General features: G+C 40.6%; 1 protein-coding gene across 5 annotated transcripts in view; it reads right to left on the bottom strand.

Moving 5' to 3' along the window:
• Positions 1-851: 851 nt before the first annotated feature.
• The window catches only part of LOC110455590 (serine/threonine-protein kinase TNNI3K-like), a 54883-nt gene continuing 41063 nt past the window's right edge, over positions 852-14671 (bottom strand). Inside the window, exons 20-24 of one of the 5 annotated variants that reach the window (XR_002463465.1) lie at positions 12750-12859; positions 11872-12092; positions 11423-11481; positions 3751-6511; positions 852-3643 (exon numbers count right to left, since the gene is read on the bottom strand). Coding sequence is in view for 2 of the 5 variants with exons in the window: in XM_021505785.1 (XP_021361460.1) it covers positions 6327-6511; positions 11423-11481; positions 11872-12092; positions 12750-12859 (575 nt within the window). In the remaining 3 variants the exon portion in view is untranslated. Of the gene's footprint in view, positions 6512-8083; positions 8227-11422; positions 11482-11871; positions 12093-12749; positions 12860-14671 lie in introns of those variants that run through there. The other 4 variants (XR_002463464.1, XR_002463466.1, XM_021505785.1 and 1 more) reach the window with 4 other exon arrangements.

Below are 14671 nucleotides of genomic sequence, written 5' to 3'. Positions count from 1 at the left end.
TTTTGTTGACCTTTGTCCATGGAAGGTCCCTGCAAAATTTCATTGAAATTGGTTCAGGGGTTTTGGAGAAGAAGTCGAAAATGTAAATTGTTTACGGACGCACGACGGACGACGACGGACAAAAGGCGATCGCAATAGGTCACTTGAGACTTTGTCTCAGGTGACCTAATAAAGAGATCTATGAGATATAGAGGTCTTTGAGATAAAGAGGTCTGTGAGATTAAGAGGTATGTGAGATATCTTGGTCTGCGAGATAAAGAGGTCTGAGAGATAAAGAGGTCTGAGAGATATAGAGGTCTGTGAGATATAGAGGTCTGTGAGATAAAGAGGTCTGTGAAATAAAGAGGTCTGTGAGATAAAGAGATCTATGAGATATAGAGGTCTGTGTGATAAAGAGGTCCGTGAGATATAGAGGTCTGTGAGATAAAGAGGTCTGTGAGATTCAATGACTTTTTAATTTTTATCCTTTACTAATATTCATCAAAATCTAATCAGGTGCAGATATCAATTTCCCACACCCTTCACAGGTGTGTCTCCCGTTTTAGCCGGAAAAGATCAGCTTGTCACCCCCTAGGGGGAGACAGCCTCGTGCCGATAAGCATGTGTTCAGATGTGACGTCATTAAAATGCGTCATCGGTAATTGTGACGTCATCAGAAGTGAATCAGGATATTCAAACCCCACATGTTTTTTTTTACGCTGCTGTCAGTGGAGTTGTGACTGAAACAATAGGATGGGAGAAAAATAATCATCCCCTACATTGAGGGTGTAACAGAGTAATCTCCAACCCTCGTGGTGATTTTTTTGGATGTCTAACAAAGTTATACTAAAGATAACAGCAGAGATAAAACCTACATTGATTTGGAAAAAAACTCCACTTTTATTGTGAATACAGTTTATTATATTTGTAACAAAATGCAGAAATATTGGTAACTAATATTTCATGTTGTATCTAATGTAAAAATGTAAAACATCATCTACTGTCCAAGTCTCTTGCATTTCAAAATATAGAATGAAAGACCATAAATACTTACAGAATACAGTAATATAACAAACCCCAGACCTCGGTTGCTGTATCAGAGAGACTGGAGTCTAGCCCTAATAAAGAGTCTGTTAAAAGGTACGAAAAGGCTTATCACAAGTTATATCAAAATGTCAGCAATTGTCTCAGATATATCAGTAACTGTTATATCAGGTCACCACATCTGTGACCAGTGTTATCCCTACCTATAACCAGTAACTGTTATATCAGGTCACCACATCTGGGACCAGTGTTATCCCTACCTATAATCAGTAACTGTTACATCAGGTCACCACATCTGTGACCAGTTTTATCCCTACCTATAATCAGTAACTGTTATATCAGGTAACCACATCTGTGACCAGTGTTATCCCTACCTATAACCAGTAACTGTTATATCAGGTCACCACATCTGGGACCAGTGTTATCCCTACCTATAATCAGTAACTGTTATATGAGGTCACCACATCTGTGACCAGTGTTATCCCTACCTATAATAAGGAACTGTTATATCAGGTCAACACATCTGTGACCAGTGTTATCCCTACCTATAATAAGGAACTGTTATATCAGGTCAACACATCTGTGACCAGTGTTATCCCTACCTATAATCAGGAACTGTTATATCAGGTCACTACATCTGTGACCAGTGTTATCCCTACCTATAATAAGGAACTGTTATATCAGGTCAACACATCTGTGACCAGTGTTATCCCTACCTATAACCAGTAACTGTTATATCAGGTCACCACATCTGGGACCAGTGTTATCCCTACCTATAATCAGGAACTGTTATATCAGGTCACCACATCTGCGACCAGTGTTATCCCTACCTATAACCAGTAACTGTTATATCAGGTCACCACATCTGGGACCAGTGTTATCCCTACCTATAATCAGTAACTGTTACATCAGGTCACCACATCTGCGACCAGTGTTATCCCTACCTATAACCAGTAACTGTTATATCAGGTCACCACATCTGGGACCAGTGTTATCCCTACCTATAATCAGTAACTGTTATATCAGGTAACCACATCTGTGACCAGTGTTATCCCTACCTATAACCAGTAACTGTTATATCAGGTCACCACATCTGGGACCAGTGTTATCCCTACCTATAATCAGTAACTGTTATATCAGGTCAACACATCTGTGACCAGTGTTATCCCTACCTATAACCAGTAACTGTTATATCAGGTCACCACATCTGGGACCAGTGTTATCCCTACCTATAATCAGTAACTGTTATATCAGGTCACCACATCCGTGACCAGTGTTATCCCTACCTATAATCAGTAACTGTTACATCAGGTCACCACATCTGCGACCAGTGTTATCCCTACCTATAACCAGTAACTGTTATATCAGGTCACCACATCTGTGACCAGTGTTATCCCTACCAATCAGCATGGCTTAGGAAGTTCTAAGTGTTTTAGCAAGCTTAAGGTTTAATTATTTGTGGTATACATAATACATACAATGATTTAGAATGCCTCTATAGACAGGCTTTACGTCCATGGTAAAGTCATCACCTCACTGACCACATAGTGTTCACCTGATTTTTTCAGGCTTAATATAAAAAGTACAAAGACATTTTTAAAAAGATATGAAACCAAAACTGACATTATTTGTTGCTCTATAAAATTTTAATGTAATATTGTAAATGAACAGATATCCACAAATATCCTATTAAATATATTGCACTGTGCCTTACTTATGTAACAGACGACACACACTCTCACGCCATCGAGATATCAATTATTACTCACTGCCATCACACTTAAGATTGTCACAACATGTCTTTAATGTCAGGTTTTACTGTACATTTAATAGACAGCTTCAGACCTGGTATTTATAAATGTCCAACATCACATCCACCCAGAGGGTCAGGCTACACCACATCAGTATTGTATATGTGGTATAAACAGTTACAAAGATGTGCTGAAACCATTCCCTGGATTTGTAAAAACATTTTTACTCGACAACTAACCGTTAATAACATAAATATTGAATGAAAGATTACAGTACAATCTATATCTCAGTACAGTGGAGTCCGGTCAATTGGCAAGCCCTGCAATTACAATATTCTAATTGACATGTTATTTATTCAAGTATTTCACCAAGGTTTCCAAGGATAAACGATTGGGAAGTAAAGACATAAATGTATTGCATTGCTGAACCTTTGTATATTGTTACAAGCTAACTTTGTGTTAATACAAAAATAATATCCTATTTGATGCACAGGAAACATTTTGATTGGAACTACCTTTACAAAAGCTTGGCGAAAATATAAATGTATGGAAAATAAGCCCTAAATCCTGTCGAAAAAATATTGTATTAATTTTTTAAATTCACATAGGCAGGTAATCAAGGCACAAGAACATGAAGATGACAGATTAAAAGATGATGATGTAAGTACATCACAACCAAGGCAAAGTATTGAAGGCTGCAATCCATAGTCCCCCACCAGTGATGATTTCTATATTGACCGAGCTGTACACCTATCTCAGGATGTAGTTCAAAGTAACACACTTCTTGTACTCCATACTCCACCAGCCAAGACATACCCCGAGCTGTACACCTATCTCAGGATGTAGTTCACAGTAACACACTTCTTGTACTCCACACTCCACCAGCCAAGACATACCCCGAGCTGTATACCTATCTCAGGATGTAGTTCACAGTAACACACTTCTTGTACTCCACACTCCACCAGCCAAGACATACCCCGAGCTGTACACCTATCTCAGGATGTAGTTCACAGTAACACACTTCTTGTACTCCACACTCCACCAGCCAAGACATACCCCGAGCTGTATACCTATCTCAGGATGTAGTTCACAGTAACACACTTCTTGTACTCCACACTCCACCAGCCAAGACATACCCCGAGCTGTATACCTATCTCAGGATGTAGTTCACAGTAACACACTTCTTGTACTCCACACTCCACCAGCCAAGACATACCCCGAGCTGTATACCTATCTCAGGATGTAGTTCACAGTAACACACTTCTTGTACTCCACACTCCACCAGCCAAGACATACCCCGAGCTGTATACCTATCTCAGGATGTAGTTCACAGTAACACACTTCTTGTACTCCACACTCCACCAGCCAAGACATACCCCGAGCTGTATACCTATCTCAGGATGTAGTTCACAGTAACACACTTCTTGTACTCCACACTCCACCAGCCAAGACATACCCCGAGCTGTATACCTATCTCAGGATGTAGTTCACAGTAACACACTTCTTGTACTCCACACTCCACCAGCCAAGACATACCCCGAGCTGTATACCTATCTCAGGATGTAGTTCACAGTAACACACTTCTTGTACTCCACACTCCACCAGCCAAGACATACCCCGAGCTGTATACCTATCTCAGGATGTAGTTCACAGTAACACACTTCTTGTACTCCACACTCCACCAGCCAAGACATACCCCGAGCTGTACACCTATCTCAGGATGTAGTTCACAGTAACACACTTCTTGTACTCCACACTCCACCAGCCAAGACATACCCCGAGCTGTATACCTATCTCAGGATGTAGTTCACAGTAACACACTTCTTGTACTCCACACTCCACCAGCCAAGACATACCCCGAGCTGTACACCTATCTCAGGATGTAGTTCACAGTAACACACTTCTTGTACTCCACACTCCACCAGCCAAGACATACCCCGAGCTGTATACCTATCTCAGGATGTAGTTCACAGTAACACACTTCTTGTACTCCACACTCCACCAGCCAAGACATACCCCGAGCTGTATACCTATCTCAGGATGTAGTTCACAGTAACACACTTCTTGTACTCCACACTCCACCAGCCAAGACATACCCCGAGCTGTACACCTATCTCAGGATGTAGTTCACAGTAACACACTTCTTGTACTCCACACTCCACCAGCCAAGACATACCCCGAGCTGTATACCTATCTCAGGATGTAGTTCACAGTAACACACTTCTTGTACTCCACACTCCACCAGCCAAGACATACCCCGAGCTGTATACCTATCTCAGGATGTAGTTCACAGTAACACACTTCTTGTACTCCACACTCCACCAGCCAAGACATACCCCGAGCTGTATACCTATCTCAGGATGTAGTTCACAGTAACACACTTCTTGTACTCCACACTCCACCAGCCAAGACATACCCCGAGCTGTACACCTATCTCAGGATGTAGTTCACAGTAACACACTTCTTGTACTCCACACTCCACCAGCCAAGACATACCCCGAGCTGTATACCTATCTCAGGATGTAGTTCACAGTAACACACTTCTTGTACTCCACACTCCACCAGTTAAGACATACCCCGAGCTGTACACCTATCTCAGGATGTAGTTCAAAGTAACACACTTCTTGTACTCCACACTCCACCAGCCAAGACATACCCCGAGCTGTATACCTATCTCAGGATGTAGTTCACAGTAACACACTTCTTGTGCTACACACTCCACCAGCCAAGACATACCCCTTTACCAAACCTAGTAATGCTAGTTAAAATACCAAATCTGGTTACTTAAGGTGTAATAGTATAGAAAATATGGTCGGGACAAACTGGTTTTTGTACTTGACACTCTAACAAGCCATGATGTACTCGCATACCAATACCAAATCTGTTTACTCAAGGTGAAATAATATAGAGTGCCCTGGAGAAACTCTTTGGACAGAGACGAGTGCAGACCCCCCACCCCCCCGAAGCAGTGGGGGACTAATAAGCACCAAAATGTGATATTAACATGTAATACATTATGACACACTATAGACTGTAGAACATCTGGGGACAGACACAACAACAACACAGGGTCATGATGACATCAATGAAAACAAGTATAAATAATTGGACACGATTTGCCTAAAAATTCAGTAAAAATGTCTGAGTTTCAAAGATAGCTGAATCACACATCTGTACAAGGATCAAAGTTGATCACTGAAACAACAACCAGACAGGGTCATGATGAGTACAGGTCAGGATGAACATTTTTAAAATTAATTCAAATTACATTAATTTTATATTCTCTGGACGGAAAAGTCACATCATCAAAATACAATTCTATGATGTAGTCTGTTGAAAGTTCACCCACTAGTACAACCTGACATGGTTGTGATCATTGCTAGATGTTCATAGTTTAGATAATTTATGTGGATTTAACCTCAGAATTCACACACAGTTAAAACCACCTTTTCATTTGACCTCTGTTGCAAGGTCATCTGTAAGTCATTGCCTTGTTTGATGAAATGCTGACTATTTCCCACAATGGTGAGAGTTCTCGGCATGCCCAGTGGGTCAGGAAGTGATGTCAGTAAGGGAGGATGAACTGCTGGCTGGGGACTGTGACCGGAAGCCATTACTGAGGTTGTTGACCACAGGTTGTGTAAAGGGAGAGTCCACCTCCAGTTTGGGCAGCGGGTCTGCTGGTGGGGCAATAGTCACTGGGATCTGTAGTGTACTCAGGGGGTCTGACACATAACCTACAACACAGAGAAATAGTGTACTCAGGGGGTCTGACACATAACCTACAATACAGATATATAGTGTACCCAGGGGGTCTGACACATAACCTACAACACAGATATATAGTGTCCTCAGGGGGGCTGACACATAACCTACAACACAGAGACATACATGTAGTGTACTCAGGGGGTATGACACATAACCTACAACACAGAGAAATAGTGTACTCAGGGGGTATGACACATAACCTACAATACAGAGAAATAGTGTACTCAGGGGGTCTGACACATAACCTACAGCACAGAGAAATAGTGTACTCAGGGGGTCTGACACACAACCTACAACACAGAGAAATAGTGTATTTAGGGGGTCTGACACATAGCCTACAATACAGATATATAGTGTACTCAGGGGGTCTGACACATAACCTACAACACAGAGAAATAGAGTACTCAGGGGGTATGACACATAACCTACAACACAGAGAAATAGGGTACTCAGGGGGTCTGACACACAACCTACAGCACAGAGAAATAGGGTACTCAGGGGGTCTGACACACAACCTACAGCACAGAGAAATAGGGTACTCAGGGGGTCTGACACATAGCCTACAACACAGAGAAATAATGTACTCTGGGGGTCTGACACATAACCTACAACACAGAGAAATAGGGTACTCAGGGGGTCTGACACATAGCCTACAACACAGAGAAATAGTGTACTTAGGGGGTCTGAAACATAACCTACAACACAGGGAAATAGTGCACTCAGGGGGTCTGACACATAACCTACAACACAGAGAAATAGGGTACTCAGGGGGTCTGACACATAGCCTACAACACAGAGAAATAATGTACTCTGGGGGTCTGACACATAACCTACAACACAGAGAAATAGGGTACTCAGGGGGTCTGACACATAGCCTACAACACAGAGAAATAGTGTACTTAGGGGGTCTGACACATAGCCTACAATACAGATATATAGTGTCCTCAGGGGGTCTGACACCTAGCCTACAACACAGATATAGTGTACTCAGGGGGTCTGACACATAACCTACAACACAGATATATAGTGTACTTAGGGGGTCTAACACAAAACCTACAATACAGAGAAATAGTGTACTCAGGGGGTCTGACACATAACCTACAATACAGATATATAGTGTACTTAGGGGATCTGACACATAGCCTACAATACAGATATATAGTGTACTTAGGGGGTCTGATACATAACCTACAACACAGAGAAATAATGTACTCAGGGTGTCTTGACACATAATCTACAATACAGATATATTGTGTACTCAGGGGGTCTGACACATAGCCTACAATGCAGGTTTATAGTGTACTCAGGGGGTCTGACACATAACCTACAACACAGAGAAATAGTGTACTCAGGGGGTCTGGCACATAGCCTACAATGCAAGTTTATAGTGTACTCAGGGAGTCTGACACATAGCCTACAATGCAGGTTTATAGTATACTCAGGGGGTCTGATACATAACCTACAACCTAGAGAAATAGTGTACTCAGGGGATCTGACACATAGCCTACAACACAGAGAAATAATGTACTCTGGGGGTCTGACACATAACCTACAACACAGATATATAGTGTACTCAGGGGGTCTGACACATAACCTACAACACAGATAAATAGTGTACTCAGGGGGTCTGACACATAGCCTACAATGCAGGTTTATAGTGTACTCAGGGGGTCTGACACATAACCAACAACACTGATAAATAGTGTACTCAGAGGGTCTGACACATAGCCTACAATGCAGGTTTATAGTGTACTCAGGGGGTCTGATACATAACCTACAACACAGAGAAATAGTGTAATCTGGGGGTCTGACACATAACCTACAACACAGAGAAATAATGTACTCAGGGGTCTGACACATAGCCTACAACACAGAGAAATAGTGTACTCAGGGGGTCTGATAAATAGTCTACAAAACAGAGAAATAGTGTACTCAGGAGGTCTGACACATAGCCTACATCACAGAGTACTATGAAGTGAAAATTATTCTTGCACTTACACACTTAAGGCGAAAATCACAAGCATTTCAACACTACAAGACAATTTGAGACAAAGACTACAATACACTTTATACACTGCAATGATACTTTAACAGCTAAACAACCTAGATAAAACGATCTGTTGCAGAATGTCTTCTCAGTCACTTACCATTCTTGTCTATCTGTGGTACTATGGAATGTCTCCTCAGTCACTTACCATTCTGTTTCCTCTGTCACTTACCATTCTTGTCTATCTGTGGTACTATGGAATGTCTCCTCAGTCCCTTTCCATTCTTGTCTATCTGTGGTACTACAGAATGTTTCCTCAGTCACTTACCATTCTTGTCTATCTGTGGTACTACAGAATGTTTCCTCCATCACTTACCATTCTTGTCCATCTGTGGTACTATGGAATGTCTCCTCAGTCACTTACCATTCTTGTCTATCTGTGGTACTATGGAATGTCTCCTCAGTCACTTACCATTCTTATCTATCTGTGGTACTACAGAATGTTTCCTCCATCCCTTACCATTCTTGTCCATCTGTGGTACTACAGAATGTTTCCTCAGTCACTTACCATTCTTGTTTATCTGTGGTACTACAGAATGTTTCCTCCGTCACTTACCATTCTTGTCCATCTGTGGTACTACAGAATGTCTCCTCAGTCACTTACCATTCTGTTTCCTCTGTCACTTACCATTCTTGTCTATCTGTGGTACTATGGAATGTCTCCTCAGTCACTTACCATTTGTCTATCTGTGGTACTATTGAATGTCTCCTCAGTCACTTACCATTCTTGTCCATCAGTGGTACTACGGAATGTTTCCTCAGTCACTTACCATTCTTGTCTATCTGTGGTACTATAGAATGTTCCCTCAGTCACTTACCATTCTTGTCTATCTGTGGTACTACAGAATGTTTCCTCCGTCACTTACCATTCTTGTCCATCTGTGGTACTACAGAATGTTTCCTCAGTCACTTACCATTCTTGTCTATCTGTGGTACTACAGAATGTCTCCTCCGTCACTTATCATTCTCGTCCATCTGTGGTACTACAGAATGTTTCCTCTGTCACTTACCATTCTTGTCTATCTGTGGTACTACAGAATGTCTCCTCCGTCACTTATCATTCTTGTCTATCTGTGGTACTACGGAATGTTTTCTCAGTCTACTACCATTCTTGTCTATCTGTGGTACTACGGAATGTTTCCTCCGTCACGTATCATTCTTGTCTATCTGTGGTACTACGGAATGTTTTCTCAGTCACTTACCATTCTTGTCTTTCTGTGGTACTACAGAATGTTTCCTCTGTCACTTACCCTTCTTGTCTATCTGTGGTACTACAGAGTGTTTCCTCAGTCACTTACCATTCTTGTGTATCTGTGGTACTACAGAATGTCCCCTCAGTCACTTACCATTCTTGTTTATCTGTGGTACGACAGAATGTTTCCTCTGTCACTTACCCTTCTTGTCTATCTGTGGTACTACTGTCCATCTGTGGTACTACAGAATGTTTTCTCAGTCAATTACCATTCTTGTCTATCTGTGGTACTATGGAATGTTTTCTCAGTCACTTACCATTCAGTCACTTACCATTCTTGTCTTACAGAATGTCTCCTCCGTCACTTGTCATTCTCGTCCATCTGTGGTACGACAGAATGTTTCCTCTGTCACTTACCCTTCTTGTCTATCTGTGGTACTACGGAATGTTTCCTCCGTCACTTATCATTCTTGTCTATCTGTGGTACTACAGAATGTCTCCTTCGTCACTTATCATTCTCGTCCATCTGTGGCACTACAGAATGTTTCCTCTGTCACTTACCCTTCTTGTCTATCTGTGGTACTACAGAATGTCCCCTCAGTCACTTACCATTCTTGTTTATCTGTGGTACGACAGAATGTTTCCTCTGTCACTTACCCTTCTTGTCTATCTGTGGTACTACAGAATGCCTCCTCCGTCACTTATCATTCTCCTCCATCTGTGGTACTACAGAATGTCTCCTACGTCACTTATCATTCTCGTCCATCTGTGGCACTACAGAATGTTTCCTCTGTCACTTACCCTTCTTGTCTATCTGTGGTACTACGGAATGTTTTCTCAGTCACTTACCATTATTGTCTATCTGTGGTACTACAGAATGTTTTCTCAGTCAATTACCATTCTTGTCTATCTGTGGTACTACGGAATGTTTTCTCAGTCAATTACCATTCTTGTCTATCTGGGGTACTACAGAATGTCTCCTCCGTCCCTTATCATTCTCGTCCATCTGTGGCACTACAGAATGTTTCCTCTGTCACTTACCCTTCTTGTCTATCTGTGGTACTACGGAATGTTTCCTCCGTCACGTATCATTCTTGTCTATCTGTGGTACTACGGAATGTTTCCTCCGTCACGTATCATTCTTGTCTATCTGTGGTACTACAGAGTGTTTCCTCAGTCACTTACCATTCTTGTTTATCTGTGGTACGACAGAATGTTTCCTCTGTCACTTGCCATTCTTGTCTATCTGTGGTACTACAGAATGTCTCCTACGTCACTTATCATTCTCGTCCATCTGTGGTACGACAGAATGTTTCCTCTGTCACTTACCCTTCTTGTCTATCTGTGGTACTACAGAATGTTTTCTGCGTCCCTTACTATTCTGTTTCCCTCGTCACTTACCATTATGTTTCCTCTGTCACTTACCATTCTTGTCTATCTGTGGTACTACGGAATGTTTTCTGCGTCACTTACTATTCTGTTTCCCTCGTCACTTACCATTCTGTTTCCTTCGTCACTAACCATTCTTGTCTATGTGTGGTACTACAGAATGTTTTCTGCGTCCCTTACTATTCTGTTTCCCTCATCACTTACCATTCTGTTTCCTCAATCACTTACCATTCTGTTTCCTTCGTCACTTACCATTCTTGTCTATCTGTGGATACTGAAGGCGACGTCTGAGCTCGTCATCTGGAACAGCACTGCCAAAATAAACACAACAGAAAGTATTATTAACAAAGACAAAAGGTTATTGTATTCGCCTTTTACAGAGTCAGTAAGAGTTTGATTCCTCATTCAGACGTGAAAAAGTATGGAGTCACCTGACTGACCATGTTTCCTCCCACATTATGATCCCAACATACTTCCATCCAAATCAACTTGTATAACTCACTCTTGTTGATACAGTTGTTTCATAATTGATACAAAATAAAAAGGTTTGATTTTTTAAGTCTGCAAGTATCAGTTTTGTTTGTCTCCAATTTTCCATATGTCTGTTTCTGGCCCAAATGGTACATTGGGAAGCAGCTAGAGTTACCCCCCTTCCTTAATACTGACATGGATGGCCAAGTATGGGTGGTGTACTATCTTACCTGTGTCTTGTGGCCTCAAGTTCCCAGTGTGTCCTGAGTGCTGTCACATGACCAGCCAGGGGTGGGGTGTCACGACCTTCCTCTCCTTCCTCTTCGTCTCTGATTGGTGAGAGTCGGGACACGAGGGAGACACTGATTTGAGAGTTGGTGAGGAGCCCGACGCCTTGGGACTGTTTACACTCCTCCAGAATAATCACAATTTCTTTAAATTCGGGCCTATCCTACAATCAAAAAATATTTTTCCTCATATATTGATCCAACTTACTTAAATTATTGTGTCAATTAATAAATTTTAGTGTTGTCAAACTGGATGAATTTTAGTAATCTTCTGACTGAGTTACCAGTTAATCGGCCAGTTTGGTAATCAAACAATAGCCGACAATAACTACGTTGTATTTAGCAAATTTTCCATTCAAAATCAATTTACACACCTTACTCACGTATACCAAGCTCTCAACACCTGAACGCAGGAAATATATAAGCATATTTTATTGACAACAGCGGTCAGCATAAAGTAGAACACAAGTTATTTCTCTTCAATTCTATTTATGTTTCACTGTTACCATTCAATTGCGTACTCCTTAAGATTATTTTCAACCCTTAAAAGCGAGTTCCACCTCGCAATGTTGGCATTTCAGAACTTTGAATTCTTGCTCCCTTTTAAACTCTGTTCAGACTTTTTATGGTTTGATCGGCATCTCTTTGTCAATCCTTACCATCAAATACAAAAACATCTTGACAGGTCAGCCTGAGCGTTGTTTTTATTGCCAAAAACATCTGACTACTCCGTTACTGATTTGGTAGCCAGTTCACCAGTTAACTGTTGACAACCCTAATAAATGTATATGATCAGTTTTATCAATGAACTCAATACCCACCTCTGCCGAGGCATTCCAGCCGCGCTGGAGGATGGCTACTAGTGCTTTAGGGAAGGTCACTGCTATTGGTGGACGTGTGTTGTGGTAGGCCATCTCGGCTGCTGCAGCAGCTGTAAATAAATAAGTTTCAAATCATAAAATTAAACCAAAGAATAGCCAGAAAGTGGTCACTCTATTACGGAGAAAAAGCGGATTTTCAGCCACAACAAATATTAAATCCTCATCACAGGTGACAGGATTGTGAAATGATTAGATTGATGGATCACTTTGGAATAGCAACGAGGAAATCTGGTGTTTAGAAGCACTGGCTGGAATAGTGAGGATTGTATTAAGGAGGCTCCATACTTTCGCAATTAACCAGCAGAATTTATTGAAAATTCACAAAATGGTTATGTTACTATGTACAGTTGCAACTATGTAAATCTAAGCATTGCGATAGATTGGGGAGATTTTTGAAAAAATACCCAAAAATTGAGTTTTCGTCAATTTTATTATTTTCCATTTTTTGGTGTGTGGCATTGTTCGGAACAATAACGACAATAAACAAGCAAATTTGTGGAATATATATCCCCCGCTTGCAAGACATATTGTAGGTTAACATTATTGAAGTTAGGTTTAAACATTATCCGTTAATATGCACAAATTATTAGGAATATGGCTAATATTTGCTAGAGTTATTAAGCGGAAACTGCAGATAATGACGTTTTTCGTTAATCAAGGGGCCATAACACTGCCAATTGGAGTCCGATTAAAGTGGTTGTCAAACTTGGCCGAGCCCTTAATGTTTTAAACCCTGTTACTAAGTTTGAAGACAATCGGATAATATTTGCAAGAGTTAATGAACAGAAACAGCAGATAATGATGTTTTTCGTTATTCAAGGGGCCATAACTCCGCCAAATGGGGTCTGCTGAAAGTGGTCATCAACTTGGCCGAGCCCTTAAGACATTTAACCCTGTAACCAAGTTTGAAGAAAATCGGTTAACCTTTGTTGTAGTTATTGCACGGAAACGAAGCGTGACAGACAGACAGACAGGCGGACAAACCCAAATTAATATACCCCGTTTCGGTGAAAGCGGATGATAATCAAAGTACTGAAAGTACTGAAAGCTAAGGCAAAAGACATATATATATTATTTTTGAAATGGAGAAGAAAATAAAGACGAAGTTCTCATCATATTGTACAGAAGGATTTACTGTTAATTTGTTATGAATCATAGTTTTATGTAAAAGTGTACCACTGTGAAGTTATTCTTCTTGTGTGCACAGTATATCTTTATAGGTTTGCCAGAAGAGGGGTACCAAGTTTCCTCTAGAATATATCATTTTAAACCTTTGGATAATTAATTTGCATAGGAATTAGGAATTGCTTCCCTTTGTCAGTACAATGTATTTCATAGAACATTAAAAACTGAAACTGGCATTTACCCCTTTGACCAATACCTGATTATTTTAAACCATTAAATAGATTATGCACAGATTGTGTTCATCTTTGAACTTTGCCTTTGTTGTTGAATAAGATATCAACCAAGTTTCTTCAGAATCTTGCCTTATCTGACAAAGTTACTTGGCAAAAACCATTGACCAATCAGAGTACAGTATGCTAATTAATTATGCATGGATTTCACTCAACTTTGAACTTATCGTCTAAGTTTGTATATTGATCAATATATATTCAAGCAAGTTATCTTGTAAAGTGTGGACATCGACCAGCGTATGCATGCTTTTTAATACGTGTGAATTTTGTTCAAGTTTCAATTTTTCATCAGTCTGTGTATATTGTTACAGAACAATATTTATAAGGATGTTAACTTGCTGAAACTAAATTGTGGATAGACAAGTGAATGACTGCTACCCATACATTTACAAGTCTCTCAATAATTTTGAAAAGCTTTTAAATACAGTGTTTTACATATTCACTGCA

The sequence above is a fragment of the Mizuhopecten yessoensis genome, unplaced genomic scaffold (assembly GCF_002113885.1).
Source record: "Mizuhopecten yessoensis strain PY_sf001 unplaced genomic scaffold, ASM211388v2 scaffold8313, whole genome shotgun sequence".
In the NCBI taxonomy this organism is placed as follows: Eukaryota; Metazoa; Mollusca; class Bivalvia; order Pectinida; family Pectinidae; genus Mizuhopecten; species Mizuhopecten yessoensis.
This window is presented reverse-complemented; position numbering and strand designations above follow the sequence as displayed.